General features: G+C 42.8%; 1 protein-coding gene across 3 annotated transcripts; it reads right to left on the minus strand.

Annotated features, from left to right (window-relative positions):
• Nucleotides 1–304: 304 nt before the first annotated feature.
• Nucleotides 305–23,474, minus strand: LOC109916249 (golgin subfamily B member 1-like). 3 transcript variants are annotated; one of them, XM_048607309.1, is made up of 6 exons: nucleotides 23,331–23,474; nucleotides 23,026–23,190; nucleotides 18,914–19,011; nucleotides 13,823–13,957; nucleotides 13,061–13,175; nucleotides 305–1,194 (listed from the first exon to the last, which is right to left on the minus strand). In XM_048607309.1, exons 1-6 carry the CDS (start codon nucleotides 23,418–23,420, stop codon nucleotides 1,036–1,038), a joined length of 762 nt encoding a protein of 253 aa, XP_048463266.1. In that variant the 5' UTR covers nucleotides 23,421–23,474; the 3' UTR covers nucleotides 305–1,035. The 3 variants fall into 3 exon arrangements, with proteins under 3 accessions (XP_048463266.1, XP_048463265.1, XP_048463267.1); XM_048607308.1 differs by having other exon boundaries at nucleotides 23,005–23,190; XM_048607310.1 differs by lacking the exon at nucleotides 13,823–13,957 and having other exon boundaries at nucleotides 23,005–23,190.
• Between the last annotated feature and the right edge of the window lie 6 nt (nucleotides 23,475–23,480).

A 23,480-nucleotide genomic window follows, 5' to 3' on the forward strand; every position in this document is an offset into this window, starting at 1 on the left:
TAGCTCATTATAAACTTCTCCAAGGCAATTTGGTTTGGACAATAAACACTGGCCTATCCAACGATGTACCCATCCCATGAATGAATAGAAGAGGTGAATAGATATAGCATCTAGGGCGCGTGGGATCTAAGGTTATGAGGAGAAAGCAGGATTAGGTTACTAAGTTGACAATTAGCCATGATTGTGAAGAATGATGGAGCATGCTTGAAGGGCTGAATGGCCTCCTCCTGCCCCTATCTTCTATGTTTCTACATAAAAAAAATCACAAGTATTCATTCAATGAATTGCTCAACAAGAATGTGATGCATTTTATCTTTTAATAAGAACTTCTTAAAACCAGAAATGAACTGGTATAATATTTTCAAAACCTTTGTTTCTACATTGCACCCAGGTTACAAACAGCTTGTCATAATCAAGATGAAAGTAACATTGTAGTTAAATTATCAAATGACTTCAGTGTTTCTCGAGCTACCTGCACCATTTCAATTTATAAATACATTTTCAAGCATAAAAATAGTCTTTCAATCTTTACCAGGTGTCTATCTTGAATATCAGAATTAAATAATATTGTTTTACACACTGGAAAATATACATAATTTTACATTTATACACCACCATTACATAGAATAACTTGTAGCAGAGCAGAGTAACTTTTGAATTTAACAGCAAGCAATTATAGTTTGAAACACAGTTCACAATCTCACCTCAAAGAAAGACATCTTGACAATACACTTCATACAATACTTATAATATGCTAAGAATTTACAGAACTGTAATTCATGCTTGTAATTTTTATTTTATCTAAAATTTGGAAAACTGACGAGATCAAATGGAGCATTGATTTTGCATCTCGTCTCTCCACTGACTTTAACAGAGAGTAAGTTATGGTAGCACCTGAAACCAAGATTTCACCCCATATTCTCAGTTTTCTAATGGGCAGATTAGATTAAATCATAAATGCACCATCACCCCGCTGTCTCACCACAACTATGCATACAGTTCCCAAAATCTTTTCCTCTAGTCAATGTTATGCACCTATAAGAACCCTGTCAAGCACATGAAAACAAGAACATGTAGTGTCACAAAATACACAAAGACTAAGTAGCGTGATCTGGCCCTTGAGCTCATTATCTTTGAGCAGTACAAGCTTCGGCTGCGCAGCCACCGTTTGAAGGACAGTGCTCCTCTCTTTACCTGTGTGAAAGAAATGTAAATAAAAGATAAAATTGTGGGCTATAGTAAAAGAATGGGGCAAGACACTAGCTGGATAATTCTTCTTTAGAGGTGGCATAGGCATTAGAGACAGAATTGCCTTATTTATACTGCAGGAGTCTATGATTATTAGCAGAGAGGTTTAGCTATGAAAACCTGGTCACTGAACACAAGACACCAAATTAACATTCCATTGGGCAGAAGCGTATCCACTCAAGAAATTGAATTGGTAGCCTATCTTGATTAGTATCAGATGGCAAGGCAGTTAGCACAGGATATTTGTATGACTACATGACATTATGTATTTACATTTGAAATATTGTGAGCAGTTTTGGGCTCCATTTCTAAGGAAAGATGTTACGGTCTGGAATGGGGTTCAGAGGAGGTTTACAAAAATTATCCCAGGGATGAACGGCTTGCTATGCGAGAAGCGGTTGAGAACTCTGGGTCTGCACTCTATAGAGTTTAGAACGTTGAGGGGGTATATCAATGAAACTTACAGAATACTGAGAAACCTGGACAGAGTGGACGTGGGGAAGATATTTCCACAAGCAGGAGAGATTGGACCCAAGAGCACGGCCTCAGAGTGAAGGGATGACCCTTTAAAGCTGAGATAAGCAGGAATTTCTTCAAACAGAGGGTGGAGAATCTGTGGAACTCATTGCCACAGAAGGCTTGGAAGCCAAGTCATTGATTGAATTTATGGCAGAAATGGATAGTTTCTTGATTAGTAAAGGGATCAAAGATTACAGACAGGAGGTAGAAGATTGGGGTTGAGAACATATTAGACATGATCAAGTGGCAGAGCAGTCTCGATGAGCTTATAGTCTACATAGGAGCAGAAATAGGCCATTGGGCCCATGGGTCTGCTCTACTATTCAAAGAGATCATGGCTGATCTGAGAATCCTCATCTCCACTTTCCTGCCTTATGCCTATAATCTTTGATTCCCTTACTGATTAATAACCCTTAAGAGAAAAAAACACTTTTAAAGGTTTTGGAGTAGATCTGTAGCTTGGGTTGTGGGTGTTGAGGTTGGTTGGCTCGCCGAGCTGGTTTGTTGTTCCGCAGACGTTTCGTTACCGTGCTTGGTAACATCCTCAGTGCAGCCTCTGATGAAGCGTTGGTGTGTTTTCCCGCCTGGTTTTTAAACTCTAGGGTCCGTTGCGATGGATTGCTTCACTTCCGGGTTTCCTCCGTAGTGGAATGTATATGGGGTCGAGTTCAATGTGTTTATTAATAGCATGCTTCGTGGAGTGCCATGCTTCCAGGAATTCTCGTGCTTGTCTCTGCCTAGCCTGTCCCAGGATCTTGGTGTTGTCCCAGTCGAAGTCGTGGTTCTCCTTGTCCATGTGGATTGAGATGAGTGAGTATTGATCGTGTCTTTTTGTAGCCAGTTGGTGTTCATGTACTCTTGTTGTTAGTTTCCTTCCTGTTTGTCCGACGTAGTGTTTCTCGCAGTCTCTGCTGGGGATCTTGTGGATGACATTGGTCCTGTCCATGGCGGGGAGTGGGTCTTTAGTTCGGGTGAGCACTTGTCGTAGGGTTGATGTGGGCTTGTGTGCCACTCTGATGCCCAGCGGTCATAGAAGTCTTGTGGTGAGTCCTGACGTGTTCCTGATGTAGGGTAGTGTGATGAGTGTGTTGGGGTGTGTAGAATCTTTCTGATGCTGTTCCTGTAGGCATCTCCTGACCCAGTTCTTTGGATATCCATTATCCTTGAATACGTGGAAGAGGTATTCCTTCTCCTCTTGGACATTTTTTTTTCCATCTCTACTCAGTGAGTACAAGCCCAACCTACTCAGCCTCTCATTATAGAAAACTCCCTCCATACCCTGAACAACCTAGTTAACCTTCTCTGAACTACCTCCAATGCTAGTATATCTTTCCATAGGTAAGGAGACCAAAACTGTTCAAAGTATTCCAGCTTGGTCTGACTCATGCCTTGTATAGTTTTAGCATGACATCCCTATTTTTATTCTATTTCTTTTTAAACTGAAGAAACAACAGTACAGCACAGGAATAGGACCTTCAGTGTACCAAGCCTACTCCAACATATGGGCGGTATGGTGGCTCAGTAGTCAGCACTGCTGCCTCACAGCACCAGGGGGCTGGGTTCAATTCCACCCTCTGACAACTGTCCGTGTGGAGTTTGCACGTTTTCCCCGCGTCTGTGTGGGTTTCCTCCGGGTACTCCGGTTTCCTCCCACAACCCAAAGATGTGCAGGCTAAGTCTACTGGCCATGCTAAATTGTCCATAGTGTTCACAGATGTGTAGATTACGTGGGTTATAGGGGGATGGGTCTGCGTGGGATGCTTTGAGGGTCAGTGTGGACTTGTTGGGCCGAAGGGCCTGTTTCCACACAGTAGGGATTCTGAGCATATGATGCCTTTCAAAACTAAAAATTCTTTGCCTCCAGGCAGTCAGCATTTCTCTAATCCCTGTCTATTTATGTATCTGTCAAGATCCCTCTTATATCTGCTTTTACCACTCCTCAGGCAGCACATTCCACACTTAGCACTTTGTATATAAAACTTGCTCCTCCTTTAAACTTACCCTCTTTTACCATAAACGTATGTCTCCTAGTAATTGACATTTAAACTGTGATATTATAGACTTCAATCTTTAATAATTTCATAGACTGAATGAATCAAAAAAGATAAACTATTACACTCAGCACTAACTCTGCCTGGAATAAACTATTAAAGGACAACGACAAACATATACAGGAATTGAAAGCAATTAGCCACATCTGGGAGTGGAGGCTGCATAGGGCAAACTGCTTTGACATCTGCCCAATAAACTGGATGCTCTATGCCACAGACAACTGATTGCCCTGCAGAAGTTTTTAAGGAGTTAATTACAGGAAAGCTATGTCTTTGAACAGATAGTTAAAGCCAAATTTAACAAGGAACAAGTAAATTACTTCTGACGAAAAGGCAAGCTGCAGACTTGCAGTAATTTAGATGAAATGACTTTTTAAAAAATTATCAATCCATCACCTCAGAGACCGTAGGATGAAAATCTGTATCAGCCATTATCACTGAACTGTTAATCCAGAGACCCAGATAATGTTTTGGGGACCAGGTTTGAATCCCACCATGGCAGATGGTGGAATTTGAATTCAATGAATATCTGGAATTAAGAGTCTAATGATGACCATGAATCCACTGTCCATTGTTGGAAAAACCCATCTGGTTCACTAATGTCCTTTAGGGAAGGGAACTGTCATCCTTACCTGGTCTGGCCTACATGTGACTCCAGACCCACAACAATGTAGTTGACTCTTAAGTACCCTTTGGGCAATTAGGGATGCACAATAAATGCTGCCTAGTCAGCAACGCCCTCATCCCGTGAATGAATAATGAATAAAGCAAAAAACTCAACAGCAGAACTTTGAAGACCAACACTGCAGAAGGACCGAAGTGTCGAAACTTCCAGAAACAGATCACTACTGGTTGAAGTCCTGGCCAGATTTCACCATTAATCAGATGATAGTGAAGTCTATTGCGGGCTTATACTTGCTTACTTAATATTTGCTACATGCAATAAAGTCTGAATTATTGTTTTAGTACTTGATCATCTGTGAGAGATCTTATTAAGCAGCCAAAGTGAAGGTAACTTGTGATGATTTGTCTCCAAGTTTAGCCTGGGAAAAAGACTTGACTATCCATTCTAACCATGCCTCTCATAATTTTGTAAACTTCTAACAGGTCGCCGTCAGACTTTCAAGTGAAAACAAACTGCACTTGTCCAATTTCCCCTCATGACAAATACCCTTCAAAACTGGCAAGATTCTGGTACACTATTTCTGTACCATCCCCAACACCTCCACATCCTTCTTATAGTGTGGCGACTAGAACTGTATACAATATTCCAGACATGGCCTAACTAAAGTTCTATACAGCTGTAACATGACTTATCAATTTTTATAGTCTATACCCCGACCGATGAAGACAAGCATGTCATATGCCTTCTTGTCCACCTTAACTACTGTACTGTTACTTTGAGGGAACTGTGGACCTGTATGCCTAGATCCTTCTGTATGTTGATGCTTCTAAGGGTTCTGCCATTTACTGTAAATTTTAGACCTTCCAAAATGCATCACCTCGCAAATTCCAACTGCTATTTCTCTGCCCAGGTCTCCAGCCTATCTATATCCTGCTGCACTCTCTGGCAATGCTCCAATTCCGCAGCTACGCTAATCTTTATTGTCATCTGCAAAGCTATTAATCTCGCCACCTACATTCTCCTCCATATATATTATATATGTGGGTATATTATATATACACATATCCTATATATAACAACTAAGGTTCCAGCACTGATTCATGCAGAACACCACCGGTCATAGGTCTCCAGTCAGGTAAACACTCTTCCACTGCTACTCTCTATCTCTATGACTAAGCCAGCTCTGTATTCATCTTAGCAGCTCACCACAGATTTCATGTGATTTCACTTTCTGTATCAGCCTTTCATGAAGGACCTTGCCAAAGTCAATGTAGACAACATCCACCGCTCTGCCCTCATGGATCATCTTAGTTACTTCCTCAAAAAACTCAAGCAAGTTTGTGAGACATGAACTCCCATTCAAAGCCATGCTGCCTCTCACTAATAAGTCCATATTTATCTAAACATGAGTAAATTCCGTCCTGAATCTCCCTACCCCTGACACAAGGCTCACTGGCCTATAATTTCCCAGATTAATAAGGTACAACATTAGCTATTCTCCAGTTCTTTGGAACCTCTCCTGTGATTAAAGTTGACAGGAAGATTTTAGACAAGGCCCCAGCAATTTTCTCCCTCGCCTCTCTCAGCATTCTGGGATAGATCCCATCAGGTCCCGAAGAATTATCTATCTTAATGTTAAAACTCCCAACACATCCTTCTTTTTTGACAGCAACATGCCCGAGAATATCACCAGGCCCCTTTCCTGACTTAACATCCATCATATCCTTCTCCTTTGTGAATACCAATGCAAAGTATTCATTAAGGAACTCAAACACATCCTTTGGCTCCACATATAAAATTTCCTCCTTTGTCCTTGAATGAACTTACCCTTTCCCTAGCTACCCTCTTGTTCCTTATATACATGTAAAAAAGCCTTGGGATTTTCCTTATTCCTGTTTGCCAAGATCATTCGATAGCCCCTTGTCACCCTTCTAACTCCTTGTTTAAGTTCTTTCCTGCTTGCTTTATATTCAAGGGCTTTGTTTGTCTTCAGTCTCCTAACTCTGTTTCATTTCTCTTTCTCACTAAGCTCAATTTCTCCAGTCAGCAAGGCTCCCTAATCTTGCTTTCCTTATCCTTCACTTGCACAGGAGTATGCTGGTCCTGAACTCTAATCAACTGGCCTTTAAGAGATTACCACATGACAGATGTGGATTTACCCTCAAACAGCCACCCCGAATTTACATTCTGTTCCTAACTAATGTTGTCGCAGCTATCCTTCCCCCAAATTAATATTTTCACTTGTGGACTACTCTTATCCTTATCCATAAGTAACTTAAAACTTACAGAATTATCATCATAAAAGCCAATATTTCATCAGAGGATACTGAGTTCTGAGGAAGGGTCACCAGACCCAAAATGTTAACTCTGTTTTCTCCTTCACAGATGCTGCCAGACCTGCTGAACTTTTCCAGCAACTTTGTTTTTGTTCCTGATTTACAGCATCTGCAGTTCTTCTGGTTTTTATTTCATTTCCCTTCTCTACTGTGACGATGCTGTCACTTTAAAAGGTTACCTAGTCCTGTTATTTTTTGAAAAAAAGGTTGTAAAGCAGAGGCGCGGAGCAGTCTACCAGAACCACGAAAGTAACCATGAGAGAGACCTGGGTTTTTTTTCAAAACAGCCTGAATGGGTGTGGCCAGGTCTCTCAGATCAAGGTTTCTGGGTTTTGGTTTTGTCAGCAGTCAGAAGCTTGTTTGGGGTCTCAAAAAAGTTGAAAGCCTCAGTGAATATCTTTTGGCTGCTACACTCTCAGAATTTTCTCTTAATGTTTATTCCTCCAGGATTGGAGAACTGCACGTAAGAATCTGTATCTGAATTTGACTTTTTGCAAGGGGGTGTTTTTATGGGATGTTACTAAATTGGAACAGTTAATTTGTTGTAGGTACTGTATCTATTATTCGTTTAAGTTTTCCAATAGTTAAATTATTCTAAATTCCTATTTTTTTTGTTTGTATTTTAACTACAGTGTTTAAATAGACTGTGTTTTACTTAACGTCGAGTAGTTTGACCAATAACGTCACATTTGAAACATGCACTTCACATCTACCTTTAAAATAAGAAAATGTTCAGGTCTGGGCTACCTTCTTAAAATATTTCAGGGGTGTTTGGTGTGGTCCGTACCATATTACACCTTGACCTTGGATATTAGCTTTTGTGATTCATGTACAAGACTCCCAAATCTCTGTGCTGTAGATTTATTCAGTCCTTCCCCATTTACATAATATTCAGCTCCTTGATTCTTCCTGCCAAAGTGTATAACCTCATACTTTCCCACATTCTATTCCATCTGCAAAGTTTTTGCCTACTCACCTAACCTGTTTATATTCCTCTGCAGACTCTTTAGTCCTCACTAATTGTCTTCTCACCTATTTTTGTGTCAACTGCAAACTTGGTTATTGCATATTCACTTTCCTCACTCAAGTCATTAAGGTATATTGTAAATAATTGTAAAGAAGTTCTTGCTGTCCATCTTGATAAAACTCGTTACTTTGCCCTCAGAGTATTTTTTCCCCCTCATTAGTTTTTTTTGTCATTTTTTGTTGGCTTTTAAAGCTTTCCCAATTCACTGGTTTACCACTAATCTTTGCTACATTGTATGATTTTTGTTTCAATTTAATACTATTCTAAACTTCCCTGCTTACAAATGTTGGCGAAACAGGGTTTAGTAAGAGAGAGGTGCTGAAGGAAATCAGTATTAGCAAGGAAAACAGTATTGAGGTAAATTGATGGGACTGAGGGCTGATAAATCCCCAGGGCCTGATAAACTATATCCCAAATTACTTCGGGAAATGGTCTTAGAAACAGTGAAAAATTAATGGCCATTTTCCAGGATTCTTTAGACTCTGGAACAGTTTCTACAGATTCGAGGGTCACTAATATGACCCCTCCATTTATGAAGAGAGGCAGAAAGAAATCCAGAAATTATAGACCAGTCAGTCTGACGTTGCTAGTGAGGAAAATGCTAGAATCCATTATAAAAGATTTAATAGCTGAGCAGTTGGGAAAACAGTGGTAGAATTTCATAAAGTTACAAAAGGGAAATCATAGATAGTAGGAACTGCAGATGCTGGAGAATCCGAGACAACAAGGTGCAGGGCTGGATGAACACAGCAGGCCAAGCAGCATCATAGGAGCAGAGAGGCTTGACAATCATGCTTGACAAATCGACTGGAATTCTTTAAATTGAGTTTATTGATGAAGGGGAGCCAGTGAATGTGGCTTATTTGGGACTTTGTTAAAAGCCTTCTGAAAGTCCACAGAAGTGATCAGCGTGTAAAATTAAGGCACATGGAATTTGGGGTAGTGTATTGTTATGGAGGGAGCAGATCGAAGGCTTACCAGATGTTTACCGGGATGCAGGACTGATGTATGGGGAAAGGTTGAATCAGTTAGGATTATATTCACAGGGGGCAAGTCTCATTGAATCCCCAAATATTCTAACAGGACTAGTTAAGGCAGATGCAGGATGTTCCTGATGGCAGGGAATCCGGAACCAGGGGTCATGGTCTGAAGATAAGGGATAAGCCATTTAGGACAGAGATGAGGAGAAATTATTTTCACCAGAATGTACTGAACCTGAAAGCAATCAAAGCCAAAATATTGCATCATTTCAAGGAGTTGGACATAGCACTTGGAGCTAAGGGGAAGAAAAAAGGATATGGGAGAAAAGCAGTAACAGGCTATTGAATTGAATGATCAGCCATGGTCATAATGAATGGTACAGCATTCTGAAAAGGCCGAATGGCTTATTACACTCCTATTTTCTATGTTTCTGTGGTTAACTATGCTTGGTTTAACCCCTTCTTAAATTTCATCCTCCTCAGTGGGATATATCTTTGGTGTCATACATGAATTTCTTAAACATGCTTCAACAGGGTCTTTTCTGTTAAAGTTCTTTCCCAATCCACTTCACACAATTCAAATCCCATCCCTATCTAAGTCCCTTGTTTAAATTTAGCACCGTTGTTTCTGACTGAAGTTCTCACTCTTAAACTGAACGCTAAATTCTACCATGTTACGGTCACTGTTACTTAGGGAATCTTTTACTCTGAAATCATTTATTAAACCTGCTTCATTACAAGTTATCGTATCTAGAATAGTCTCATCCCTGGTAGAATCCACAACATACTGTTCCAGGAAACTTATCCCAAATATGCTATGAATTTTTCCTCAAGGCTAACTTTGCCAATTTTATTTTCCTAATCTATACAAAGATTTGTGGTATCTTCATGAAAAAGCATATTTTATTTTTCTCTTATTCATTTGTGGGATGTGGGCGTCACTGGCTGGCCAGCATTTCTTGCCCATCTGTAGCTGCCCATGAGAAGGTTGTGGTGAGCTGTCTTCTTGAACTGCTGCAGTCCAGCTGCTGTTTTGGGTGGACACACAATGCCATTATGGAGGGAATTCCAGGATTTTGAACCAGCAACAATGAAGGAACGGGGATATATTTCCAAGTCTGGATGGTGAATGGCTTAGAGGGGAATTTGGAGGTGGTGGTGTTCCCATATGTCTGCTGCCCTTGTCCTTCGACATGGAAGTGGTCATGGGTTCGGAAGGTGCTGTCTGAGGATCTTTGGTGAATTTCAGAAGTGCATCTTGTAGACTGTACACACTGCTGCTACTGAGCAGCGGAGGGAGTAGATGCTTGTGGATGTAGTGCCAATTAAGCGGACTATTTTGTCCTGGATGGTGTCAAGCTTCTTGAGTGTTGTTGGGGCTGCATCCATCCAGGCAAGTGAGGAGTATTCCATCACACTCCTGACTTGTGCTTTGTAGATGGTGGACAAGTTTTGAGGAGTCAAGAGGTGAGTACACTTCATAGCATTCCTAGCTTCTGACCTGCTCTTTTAGCCACTGTGTTTATGTGGTGAGTCTGGTTGAGTTTCTGGTCAATGATAACCCGCAGGATGTTGATAGTGGGGGATTCAGTGATGGTAACACCATTGAATGTCAAGGGACGGTGGATAGATTGTCTCTTATTGGTGATGGTCATAGCCTGGCATTTGCGTGGCTTGAATGTCACTTGCCACTTGTGAGCCCAAACCTGGATATTGTCCAGATCTTGTTGCATTTGAACACCAACTGCTTCAGTATCTGAGGAGTCACGAATGGAGCTGAACATTGTGTAATCTTCGGCGAACATCCCCACTTCTGACCCTATGATGGAGGGAAGGTTATTGGTGAAGCAGCTAAAGATTGTTGGGCCGAGGACACTACCCTGAGGAACTTCTGCAGAGATGTTCTGGAGCTGAAATGATTGACCTCCAACAACCACAACCATCTTTCTATGTGTCAGGTATGGCTCCAACCACCGGAGAGTTTGCCCCCTGATACCCATCGATTTCAGTTTTGCCAGGGGTTCCTTGATGCCACACCTGTACAAATGCAGCCTTGATGTCAAGGGCTGTCACTCTCACCTCACCTCTGGTATTCTGCTCTTTTGCCCATGTTTGAATCAAGGTGGTAATGAGGTCAGGAGCTGACTGGCCCTGGTGGAATCCAAACTGGGAGTCACTGAGCAGGTGTTATTTGATAGTACTGTTGATGACATCTTCCATCACTTTGCTGATGATTGAGAGTAGACTGATGGGGCGGTAATTGGTGGGGTTGGATTTGTCCTGCATTTTGTGTACAGGACATTCTTGGGCAATTTTCCACATTGCCAAGTAGATGCCGGTGTTGCACCTGTACTGGAACAGTTGGCTAGGGGAGCACTACATTCAGTTCTATTGACGGTATGTTGTCAGGGCCCATAGTCTTTGCAGTATCCAGTGTCTCCAACCATTTCTTGATATCACATGGAGCGAATTGAATTGTCTGAAGACTGGTATCTGTAATGCTGGGGACCAATGGAGGATGCCGAGATGGATCATCCACTTGGCACTTCTGGCTGAAGGTTGCTGCAAATGCTTCAGCCTTATCTTCTGCACTGATGTGCTGGGCTCTTCTATCATTGATGATCGAGGTATTTGTGGACACCCCTCCTCCAGTGAGTTGTTTAATTGTCCACCACCATTCACGACTGGATGTGGCAGGACTGCAGAGCTTAGATCCAATCTGTTGGTTGTGGGATCGCTTAGCTCTGTCTATCATTTGCTGCTTTTGCTGCTTGGTGTGCAAGTAGTCCTGTTTGGTGGCTTCACCAGGTTGACAGCTCATCTTCAGGTATGCCTGGTGCTGCTCCTGACATGCCCTCCTGCACTCTCCACTCAACAGGATTGACCCCCTGACTTGATGGTGATGGTTGAGTGGAGGATATGCTGGGCCATGAGGTTACAGATTGTGCTGGAGTACAATTCTGCTGCTGTTGATGGCCCACAGTGTCTCATGAATGCCCAGTCTTGAGTTGCTAGATCTATGTGAAGTCTGTTCCATTTAGTACGGTGATACTGCCACACAACACGATAGAGGTTATTCTCAATGTGAAGGCGGGACTTTGACTCCACAAAGATTGTGCGATGGTCACTCTTACCGATCCTGTCATCAACAGGTGCAACTGCAGCTGGCAGATTGGTAAGGAAGAGGTTAAGTATGCTTTTCCCTCTTGTTGGTTCCTTCACCACCTGCCGCAGACCCAGGCTAGCATCATGTCCTTTTGGACTTGACCAATTCGATCTGTAGTACTGCAGCTGAGCCACTCTTGGTGGTGGACATTGAAACCCCCCCACCCAGAGTACATTTTGTGCCCTTGCCATTCTCAGTGCTTTGTCCAAGTGTTGTTCAACATGGAGGAGCACTGATTCATCAGCTGAAGGAGGACAGTTTGTGGTCATCAGCAGGAGGTTTCCTTGCCCATGTTTAACTTGAAGCCATGAGACTTCATGGGATCCAGAATCAATGTTGAGGGTTCCCAGAGCAACTCCCACTGTGCCACCGCCTCTGCTGGGTCTGTCCTGCCAGTGGGACAGGACATATCCAGGGATGGTGATGTCTGGAACATTGTAAGATATGATTCTGTGAGTATGACTACATCAGGCTGTTGCTTGACTAATCTGTGAGACAGCTCTCCCAATTTTGGCACTAATCCCCGGATGTTAGTGAGGAGGACTTGGAAGGGTCAACAGGGCTGTTTCTGCTGTTGTCTTTTCTGGTGCCTAGGTCGATGCCAGGTGATCCGTCTGGTTTCATTTCTTTGAGACTTTGTAGAGATTGGTACATTCAGTTGGTACTTAATGGCTTGCTAGAGGGCGTTTCAGAGGGCAGTGAGAGTTAACTACATTGCTGTGGGTCTGGAGTCACATGTAGGCTAGACCAGGTGAGGGTGGCAGATTTCCTTCCCTGAAGGACATTAGTGAACCAAATGGGTTTTTCTGATAATTGGCAATGATTTCATGGTGATCAGTAATTCTTAAGTCCAGACCTTTTTTTTATTGAATTCAAATTCCACCATCTGCCGTCGTGGGAATTGAACCTGGGTCCTCAGAACATTAGCTACGTTTCTGGATTAATAGTCTAGCGATAATACCACTAGGCCTACCTAGACAACAAATATGGCACAGTACCATTGGTGGTGGGAGGGAGCTGGGGAAGAGAAGAGGTAGAGAGGGGAAGAAGATATTTTTTGCAAACTGGATCAAAAATAGCATGTGAAGAAACAAATGTTGTTACACACCTTCCGGACCACGACTTGTTCGCTGGGATCTATGATCAATGCTTCACGTTCCTCATCAGATTCCAGTTGTATGGTGTACTCTCTAGGTGTTTGTCTGACAGCAGTAATGTCAAGACTGGAAAGAAAAGAATGTAAAGTAAAAACAGCTCAATACAATATCGACAAAACTTCCAATGCTCCTCAAGACTTAGGAAAGAAAAAGCTTCTGAGTTTCTAAATTAGGTTCAAATGCCTAAGGAACTAGGTTTCTATAGACAGTGGATTTTTTTGAGGGGTTGAAATAGCATGGGAAGGGAGAAAATGCTCGCTAACCAGACAATACAAATGTTTAATAACTGGTTAAAAAAGTCAAGAAAGGAATGAGGAGAAATATATTCAGTAAGTTATAACTGTGATTGCATGGCCTGAAAGGGTAGTGGAGTAGAAGCAAGAGTTGGAATTCTACTTAAAAGAGGAAGAATTTGTTGGACTATGGCAAGTATAGCAGGAATGCAGGACTCATTGGAAACCCTCTTTAAATCATTCCCACAGGCTTGATGAAAGAATGAAGTGTTTCTATGCAATTTGATCGTATAATTCTGTCAACTCACATGTCTTTTTCCACCGGACAAACACTCAAATACTGAAATGTATAATTCTGGTTAGTTTCATGCAGTAATGACTGTACATATAGTTCATGCACTTATACAATGAATAACAAAGACAAGGCAACAATGTGATGTTCCAGGAAAATTCAAAAAGATGTTCGGTTTTAACACTGACCCCTTTAGCATTTCTTCAGCTGCTATCAATGCTTCTTCTGCAGCCCTTCTCCTTAGTTCTTCATGTGCTAACATTTCTGTTAACTGGGACAGCTCCTGGTGAGCTGAATCATTACGTTGATCCGATTCTGCAAGCCTAGATCACATGTACAAAAAAGAGTCTGACCAATGAGCGACTGACTAAAGACCTCTATTAAACAGAAACTGAAGGGTCATTCTAAGCTTGAAATGTTAACTGTTTCTCTCTCCATAGATGCTTCTAGACCTTGAGTTTATCTAGCGTTTTGTGTTTGCTTAAGATTTCCAGCATCCACAATATTTTGCTGTTATTGTATGTACGTGCATGGTGCCTTTAAAACCATTGTAAAGTCCTGAAGTACTTCACAGCCAATGGTGCATTTTTGAACCAAGAAACCTGCAAAGAACAAGATCCTGCAGACAGCCAGACAGAAGAAGGGGACCAGCTAGGTACTGAGGAATTCCTCAAGTGTTTCTTGCTTTCACACTGATTTTGGTCTTGGAAAACAGTGTGATTCATGAATCCACTCTGGAGGCCAGTCAGAGCCATGGCAGCAATGTACATGGTCTACCTGACCAGGTCGGTGGAGGGGAAGAATAGGGAGAATATGAAGAAGACAGAAAGGACAAGGGGGTGAAGATTCGTTAGTGAGGGGAGTAGACAGGCACTTCTAAGGCCATTGACATCTCTCCACTGGGTGCTGGACTCAACGATGTCATGGAACAGCTGGAGGGCATTCTGAAGAGGAAGGGTGAACAGCCATGAGTCATGGTCCATGTTGGGACCAATGACACAGGAAGGAAGCGAAGTGAGGTCCTGTAAGCAGACTTTAGGGAGTTAGGTGGGAAATTGAAAAGTAGGACTTCCAAGGTAGTAATCTCTGGATTACTCCCGGTACAGTAGTGAGTATAGAGTCACATAGCATGGAAACAGACTCCTTGGTCCACTTATCCATGCTGACCATGTTTTCCAAACTAAACTAGTCACACTTACCTGCATTTGGTCCATATCCTTCTAAATCTTTCCTATCCATGTACCTGTCCAAATGTCTTTTAAATGCTGTAACTGCACCAGCCTCCACCACTTCCTCTGGCAGCTCATTCCATACTCGCACCACCCTCTGTATGGAACATTTGCCCCTTAGGTCCCTTTTAAATCTTTTCCCTTTTACCTTAAACATATGCCCTTTAGGTTTGAACTCCTACCCTTGGAAAGAGACCTCAGCTATTCATCTTATCTAAGCCCCTCGTGATTTTATGAACTTCTGAAAGGTCACACTTCAGCATCTGACGCTCCAAGGAAAAAAGTCTCAGTCTATCCAGCCTCTCCTTATAATTCAAACCCTCCAGACCTGGCAACATCCTTGTAAATTTTTTCTGCATCCTTTCCAGTTTAACAACATCCTTTCTATAGTAGGACAACCAGAATTGTATGCAGTATTCCAAAAGTGGCCTCACCAATGTACTGTACAGTTACAACATGATATCCCAATTCCTATACTGAATGCTCTGATCAATGAAAGCAAGTGTGCCAAACGTCTCCTTCACCACCCTGTCTACATGCGACACAAATGTCAAGGAACTATGAACCTGCACCCCGAGGTCCCTCTGTTCAGCAACACTCCTCAGGGCCCTACCAAAATGCAACACCTCCCATTTATCTAAATTAAATTCCATCAGCCCACTTCTGGACCCACTGGATCATCTGATCAAGATCTCTTTGTAATCTTTGGTAACCTTCTTCACTATCCACTATACCACCTATTTTGGTCTCATCCGCAAATTTACTAACCATACTTACTATATTCTCATCCAAATCATTGATATAAATGCCAAACAACAATGGACCCAGCACCGATCCTGGAGGCACACCACTGTCACAGATCTCCAGTTTGAACAACAACCCTCTACCACCGTCCTCTGTCTTCTACCACCACGCCAATTTTGTATCCAATAGGAACAGAAGAATAGAGCAGATGAATGCAGGTTGGAAAAATGGTGCAGGATGGAGGGCTTTAGATTCCTGAGGCATTGGGATCATTTCTGGGGGAGATAGGATCTACGGAAGTTGAATGGGTTACATCTGAACAGGATCGGGTCTTTGAGAGAAAGTTCGTCAAAGCTGTTGGGTTGGATTTAAACTAGATTGGCAGCGAATGCAGTTCTGACAAATAGCTCAGAGGGAAAGAGGCCGTGATAGAATTAGCAGTTAAAACACTAGTAAATTGGTTTCATTTCAGAGAAACTTAAATTGGTCACTCAACCTGGTCTTGGTCTGCTTGTTATGAGCTATGGCTGCTCTCAGTTTTGATCTGAATTGCTTACAGATTCTTCATAGGATGCTTCCCTGAAAAGGCACCGTCAGAAGGAAAGCAAGACATAGACTCATGGGCTATAATTTTCAACTTTTAAATTGTCAAATGAAAAACCAAACAAAGCAGGTTTACAATATCTAAAACAGCTCTGTCAGTATCTGCTCTTATATAATATTATTTTTGGTTCTCAAAATGTTTCTGTACTTACACCCGCCCCCTTTTAAGCAATTTTCTGACTAAGAATATTATGAGTGTACAAACAATGGTAGATGGGAAAAGGTCTGCTGGTTCATCCAGTCTGTCCAACACAATTGTGATACCCTGTGTGTCATCAAATGCACACTTGCTTCCCCACCCATGTGATCTGCTGGAAGAGGTAAAAAAAAATCTCAGGTCAATTTGGTGAATAAAAGGGAAATTGCATATCACTCCCTGACTGCCTGGGGCCTTTGGTACACTCCCTATGTCCAGGAGATCACACTGACCCTTTTATTGTGATGCTGTACTGACCTATTGTGCAGGCATAAAGACTGAAAGAACTGTGGATGCTGTAAATCAGGAACAAAATCCCAAGTTGCTGGAAAAGCTCAGCAGGTCTGGCAGCATCTGTGAAGAAAAAATTAGAGTTAACGTTTCAGGTCCGGTGACCCTTCCTGAGTTCTGAGTAAGGGTCACCGGACCCGAAAGGTTAATTCTGATTTTTTCTTCACAGGTGCTGCCATTGCGCAAGCATATTGTCCCCAACCAGAATCAGATCCAGTTCTCACTCAAAGGAATTCAGCAAACTGGCATCCAATTAATGAGTTACCAGCCTGGTCTATTATGCCACAGATCCACTATTCTCTGGGAATGGGATTGAGGGTGATTTAGCGGTTTGGATCAGAAATTGGCTAGCTGTAAGAAGACAGAGGGTGGTGGTTGATGGGAAATGTTCATCCTGGAGTTCATTTACTAGTGGTGTACCTCAAGGATCTGTTTTGGGGCCACTGCTGTTTGTCATTTTTATAAATGACCTGGATGAGGGCGTAGAAGGATGGGTTAGTAAATTTGCAGATGACACCAAAGTCGGTGGAGTTGTGGATAGTGCGGAAGGATGTTGCAGGTTACAGAGGGACATAGATAAGCTGCAGAGCTGGGCTGAGAGGTGGCAAATAGAGTTTAATGCGGAAAAGTGTGAGGTGATTCACTTTGGAAGGAGTAACAGGAATACAGAGTACTGGGCTAATGGTAAGATTCTTGGTAGTGTGGATGAGCAGAGAGATCTCGGTGTCCATGTGCATAGATCACTGAAAGTTGCCACCCAGGTTGATAGCATTGTTAAGAAGGCGTACGGTATGTTAGGTTTTATTGGTAGAGGGATTGAGTTTCGGAGCCATGAGGTCATGTTGCAGCTGTACAAAACTCTGGTGCGACCGCACTTGGAGTATTGCGTACAGTTCTGGTCACCGCATTATAGGAAGGATGTGGAAGCATTGGAAAGGGTGCAGAGGAGATTTACCAGGATGTTGCCTGGTATGGAGGGAAGGTCTTATGAGGAACGGCTGAGGGACTTGAGGCTGTTTTCGTTAGAGAGAAGAAGATTAAGAGGTGACTTGATAGAGACATGCAAGATGATCAGAGGATTAGATAGGGTGGACAGTGGGAGCCTTTTTCCTCGGATGGTCATGGCTAGCACGAGGGGACATAGCTTTAAATTGAGCGGTGATAGATATAGGACAGATGTCAGAGGTAGGTTCTTTACTCAGAGAGTAGTAAGGGCATGGAATGCCCTGCCTGCAAAAGTAGTAGACTCGTCAACTTTAAGGGCATTTAAATGGTCATTGGATAAACATATGGATGATAATGGAATAGTTTAGGTTAGATGGGCTTCAGATTAGTTTCACAGGTCGGCGCAACATCGAGGGCCGGAGGGCCTATACTGCGCTGTAATGTTCTATGTTCTATGACCATCTAACCTAGATTTGACCATACACAACTTTAAATTTGATGCTTGGATTGTAGTTCATTTGTCCATTCTTTCCTTTTTAACTAAAGTTTGCTGTTTTCCAAAGTCCTGGTCAAGTCAGCCTTCGATCTTGTGCAATGATAATTTGTGCACTGGTGGCCAATTCTATGCTAAATATGGCCCCAACGGGCTCAGGAGCTCCACTCTGGCATAACAGTCTCTGTTGTATATGCTGGCGGCAATGTGCAGTGAAAGTGGAGTGTCATCTCTCGATTGTAAGCCTAGGCCAATCTTATGAAGCCCCTAGACTGCCTAAAAGTCAACTTCCATTCTCAAATCCCAGGTTTATTCGAAAGGAGTCTGTGTGAACAACATCTTAATTTAAATCTAGTAATGCTGCATCTGAAACTAGAGAGTCTGGTCGATTAAGGCATCACTAAATTCCTTACTATTTCTTGTCATACCCTTCAATATGAGTCTTGTTGGTATAATTTTGCTGTTTGGACCAATGTGTCGAAAGTCCTTTCTCCTTTCATTTAATAGCCAATAGTAATCACAGAATTCCAGGCCTTTTTACCACCTTTTCACTTTAGCCACCACAGAGTTATCTATTTTATTTGCTGTAAAGGTGGTGATTAACTGACACTCTGTTTTGTGAACTTCATAAACAATAATTTATTTCTCTACCAAACTCAGAATTATTTGAAACATATACACACACATTTTCAAACGATGGAATTTCTCTTTAGGTTGTGAATAGATTAAATCATTGTGGTATTTATTGCTGTAAAACTGCAAAACAAACAGCACTCACCTTCTCCGTAGTTCACTCAGCTCAAAGTTGTCAATTTCAACTATAACACTAGCACGTTCTTGTGGAGCCCCTGGTGGAACTTCTTCATTTGCTTCATTCTACAAATACAATTGAAAAAGGATGAGAATCCAATTTTCCAACACTTGTTATGCCTATAAATTCAAGGAAAACTGAGGTCAATGGGCAAACCAAACACTGTCTAGCTTTAAACTAACTTGGCACAGGTGTCAGAACTATAAAAGAATAGTTCAGGAGCAGAATAGCAGGGCTTGCAAAATACTCAGAGATATGGCTGGCATGCGAACAGCAAATAGGCAATTAATACATAATGCCATAGTACGGGAGAAAGAAAGTTCAAAGCAGAATTAACGTGCATGTACGCATATGCATGGAATACAGTAAATAATCACATATAATAACAAATAATCACATCACCAAACCCTCTATCTCCTTTCTGTACTTTAACTTGTCGTTGTTAAATATCCGTCATACAATGGTGGTGTCGTCAGTTGTACAGTTGTAGGTGTACAGGGAGTACAATAGGGGACTGAGGACGCATCCTTGGCGGGGGGGGGGGGGGGGGGGGGGGGGGGGGGGTGGTGGGGGGTTTTTGGGGGGGGGGGGCGGTTACCTTTCCTCACTGATTGCGGCTTATGGGTCAGAAAGCTAAGGATCCAGTTGCAGAGGGCGGAGCCAAGACCAGGGTCACGCGGTTTTGAGACAACAAGGTGCAGAGCTGGATGAACACAGCAGGCTAAGCAGCATCATAGGAGCAGAAAGGCTGACGTTTCTGGCCTAGACCCTTCATCAGAACACGCGGTTTTGAGATCAGTCTGGGCGGGATAATGGTGTTGAAGGCGGAGGTGTAGTCAATGAGCAGGAGTCCCACATAGGTGTCTTTGTTGTCCAGATGTTCCAGGGATGAGTGCAAGGCTAGGGATATGACATCCTCTGTGGACCTGTTGTGTCGGTAGGGGATCAAGGTAGGTTGGGAGACTGGAGTTGATGTGAACCACCACCAGCCCCTCAAAGGAATTCATGATTACTGAAGTCAGAGCCTTTGGGCGGTAGTCATTAAGGCACACTGCATCTGTTTTCTTGGGTACGGGGATATATGATGGTATTCTCGAAGCAGGTGGGGACTTTGGCTTATTAGAAGGACAGGTTGACGATGTTGGTGAATACCTCCGCCAGTTGATCGCACAGGATCTGAGTGATCGGCTGGGGACACCGTCCGGGCCCATTGCTTTCCATGGGTTGACTCTCAGGAAGACTGAACTGAATTCTGAAGCGGTGACAGAGGGAAGAGGTGTGTCGGGGGATGTTGGGGCAGGCATTGCCACACTGTGGTATTCAGCTCAAACCGAGCATAGAAAGCATGGAGTGTGTTAGGGAGGGATGTGTCATAGTCTGCTATCTTACACTGTTTCATTTTGTATCCCGTAATTTCGTTTAGTCCTTGATATAGACAGCAGGTATCTGTTTGGTAGGTTTGGGTCCGTAACTTGGTCCATTACTGCTTCTTGGCCTCCCTGATGGCTTTGCGGAGGCCATATCTGGATTTTCTGTCTTGGTCCGGGTCACCTGACTTGAATGCTGCAAGTCTGGTCTTCAGCAGGGAGTGGATTTCCTGGTTCATCCAAGGTTTATGGTTGGAGAACACTCGGATTAATTTCTTTGGTACACTGTCCTCCATGTGTTTGCTAGTGAAGTCTGTGATGGTGGTGGCATACTTGTCTAGGATTTCTCCTGAATATTTGAATGCGGTCCAGTCCACCGAGTCCAAACATTCCCAGAGACTGTCTTCTGCTGCCTCAGACCAGCACTGTACTTCGTTTCGTGAAGGATTCTCCCATTTCAGCTTCTGCTTGTAAGCTGGGAGGAGGAACACAGCGCTGTGGTCATATTTTCCAAAGTGTGGGTGGCGGATTGAGTGATAGGCATCATTGATGGTTGTGTAGCAGTGGTCCAGAGTGTTCGGTCCTCTGGTGGGATAGGTGAAATCCATACAGGTCATGTCCATTGCCCTGCCCTCATCAATCCTTATGATAGTAAAATGTAGGGTATGCAGGGTAGTTTGATCTTAGAGTAGGATAATAGGTTGGCACAACATCGTGGGCCGGAAGGCCTGTACTGTTGCTGTACTGTTCTATGTTCTAATCCGCTTTGTTACTTCTTCAAAGAACTCAATTAAGTTCGTGAGACACGATTTCCCACACACAAAGCCACATTGACTATCCCCAATCAGTCCTTGCCTTTCCAATTACATGTAAATCCTGTCCCTCAGGATTCCCTCGCACAACTTGCCCACCACCGATGTAAGGCTCACTGGTCTACAGTTCTGTGGCTTTTTCTTACCACCTTTCTTAAATAATGGCATCACGTTAGCCAACCTCCAGTCTTCCAGCACGTCACCTATGTCTATCGATGATATAATTATCTCAGAGCTCTGGGGTACATCTGATCAAGTTCTGGGGATTTATCCATCTTTATGCGTCTTAAGACGTCCAGCATCTTCTCCTCTGTAATATGGACATTTTTCATGATGACACTATTTATCTCCCCACATTCTCTTTCTTCCATATCCTTCTCCACAGTAAACAATGATGCAAAATACTCATTTGGTATCTCCCCTATCTCTTGCGGTTCTACACACAGGTGGCCTTACTGATCTTTAAGGGGCCCTATTTTCTCCTTGGTTACCGTTTTGTCCTTAATGCATTTGTAAAATCCTTTCAGATTCTCCTTAACCCTATTTGCCAAAGCTATCTCATGCCCCCTTTTTGCTGTGACTGCTTTTATATGTTCTAGGGAATCACTCGATCCCTGCTGTCTATACCCGACATATACTTCTTTCTTATTCTTGACCAAAACCTCAATTCCTCTATTCATCCAGCATTCCCTACACCTACTAGCCTTGCCCTTCATCATAACAGGAACATACTGTCTCTGGACAGTTAATGGTAGGACTCTGAGCAGCACTGATATACAGAAGGATCATGGGGTTCAAGTCCATAGCTCCCTGAAAGTTGCCACCCAATTAGATAGGGTGGTAAAGAAGGCATATGGCATGCTTCCCTTTATTGGTCGAGAAACTGAGTACAAGAATCAGGATGTCATGTTGCAGCTTTCTAAGGCTTTGGTTAGGCCTCCCTTAGAATATTGCATTCAGTTCTGGTCGCCATATTACAGAAAGGATGTGGAAGCTTTGGAGAGGGCGCAGAAGAAGTTTATCAGGATGCTGCCTGGATTAGTGCGTATGAGCTGTGAGGAGAGGCTGGAAAAGCTCGTGTTGTTTTCTCCGGAGCAGTGGAGGCTGAGGGGAGACTTGATAGAAGTGTATCAAATTATGAGATATATACATAGGGTTGACGGTCAGAATCTTTCTCCCCAGATTTGAAATGTTTCATACTTGGGGGTATCCATTTAAGGTAAGGGGGCAAGTTAAAAGGAGATGTAAGGGGCAAGTTTTTATTTTACACAGAGAATGATAGGAGTCTGGAACACACTGCCGGGGTGGTGGTGAAGGCAGATACAATAACTGCATTTAAAGGACTTTTAGATAAGCATACAAATATGCAGGGAATGGAGAGATATGGGGCAACTCGGTGGCTCAGTGGGTGGCACTGCTGCCTCAGTACTAGGGACCCAGGTTTAATTCCACCCTCGGGCGACTGTCTGTGCGGAGTTTGCACATTCTCCCCTTGTCTGCGTGGGTTTTCACCAGGTGCTCTGTTTTCCTCCCATCATCCAAATTTATGCAGTTTAGGTGGATTGGCCATGCTAATTTGCCCTTAGTGTCCAGGGATATGTACGTTAGGCGGATTAGCTGTGGAAAATGCAAGGTTACAGGGATAGGGCATGGGGGTGAGTCTCGGGGTCATGCTTCTCAGAGTCGGTGTGGACTTGTTGGGCTGAGTGGCCTGTTTCCATACTGTAGGGATTCTATTAATTTCTATGGTATGGTCCAAGGGCAGGCAGAAGGGATTAGTTTCATTTGTCATCATGTTCAGCACAACATTGTGGGCCGAAGGGTCCGTTCCTGTGCTGTACGGTTCTATGTTCTATGAAATGAGTGAATTATAAAGTACCTTGATAGCCCATCCACTTACTTCCTCTTCATTGTGCAAAGATGAGCGCATTGCCTGGTACCGTCTTTCTAGTTGATAATAGCGATCCTGAAGATCCCCATAACGTAACTGGGTATCACGTAGAGTCTGACAGACTGCTTTTAGCTGGTTAGATAATGTGGTTCTCTCTTCAATGCTCTGGATAATCTGTGCCAACAAAATAGTGAATAAGAGCTGATCAGATCGTACGCCACACAATCTTCAGAATTAAATTCATATTTTATTCATAGGTTATAGAAAGCTTAAAGGAAACATTTTACATGAACTGAACCTCAGAAATATGTTACCTTGCTATTCAGTTTTTGAAGTTCTTGTTCTTTGCGGTGAATCTCTTGTAAGTAACCCTGGGCTTCACTCTGCAGTTGTTTCCTTTCCATTAGCAGAGACTTCACTTGTTCAGTACTATTCTCATTGCTCAGCAAGGATTCAATCTCTAA

This window comes from Rhincodon typus, chromosome 17 (assembly GCF_021869965.1).
Source record: "Rhincodon typus isolate 14 chromosome 17, sRhiTyp1.1, whole genome shotgun sequence".
Taxonomy (NCBI): Eukaryota; Metazoa; Chordata; class Chondrichthyes; order Orectolobiformes; family Rhincodontidae; genus Rhincodon; species Rhincodon typus.

Bases quoted from the DNA above. Each gene is read 5' to 3' on its own strand.
- LOC109916249 (XM_048607308.1), bottom strand. From the start codon at position 23,420: ATGGAAAGGAAACAACTGCAGAGTGAAGCCCAGGGTTACTTACAAGAG. The intron at 19,012-23,004 runs GTACTTTATAAT...TTGTATTTGTAG, and splicing joins TAAGTGGATGGGCTATCAAG to AATGAAGCAAATGAAGAAGT. The intron at 13,176-13,822 runs GTCAGTGTTAAA...TTTTCTTTCCAG, and splicing joins GCTGAAGAAATGCTAAAGGG to TCTTGACATTACTGCTGTCA.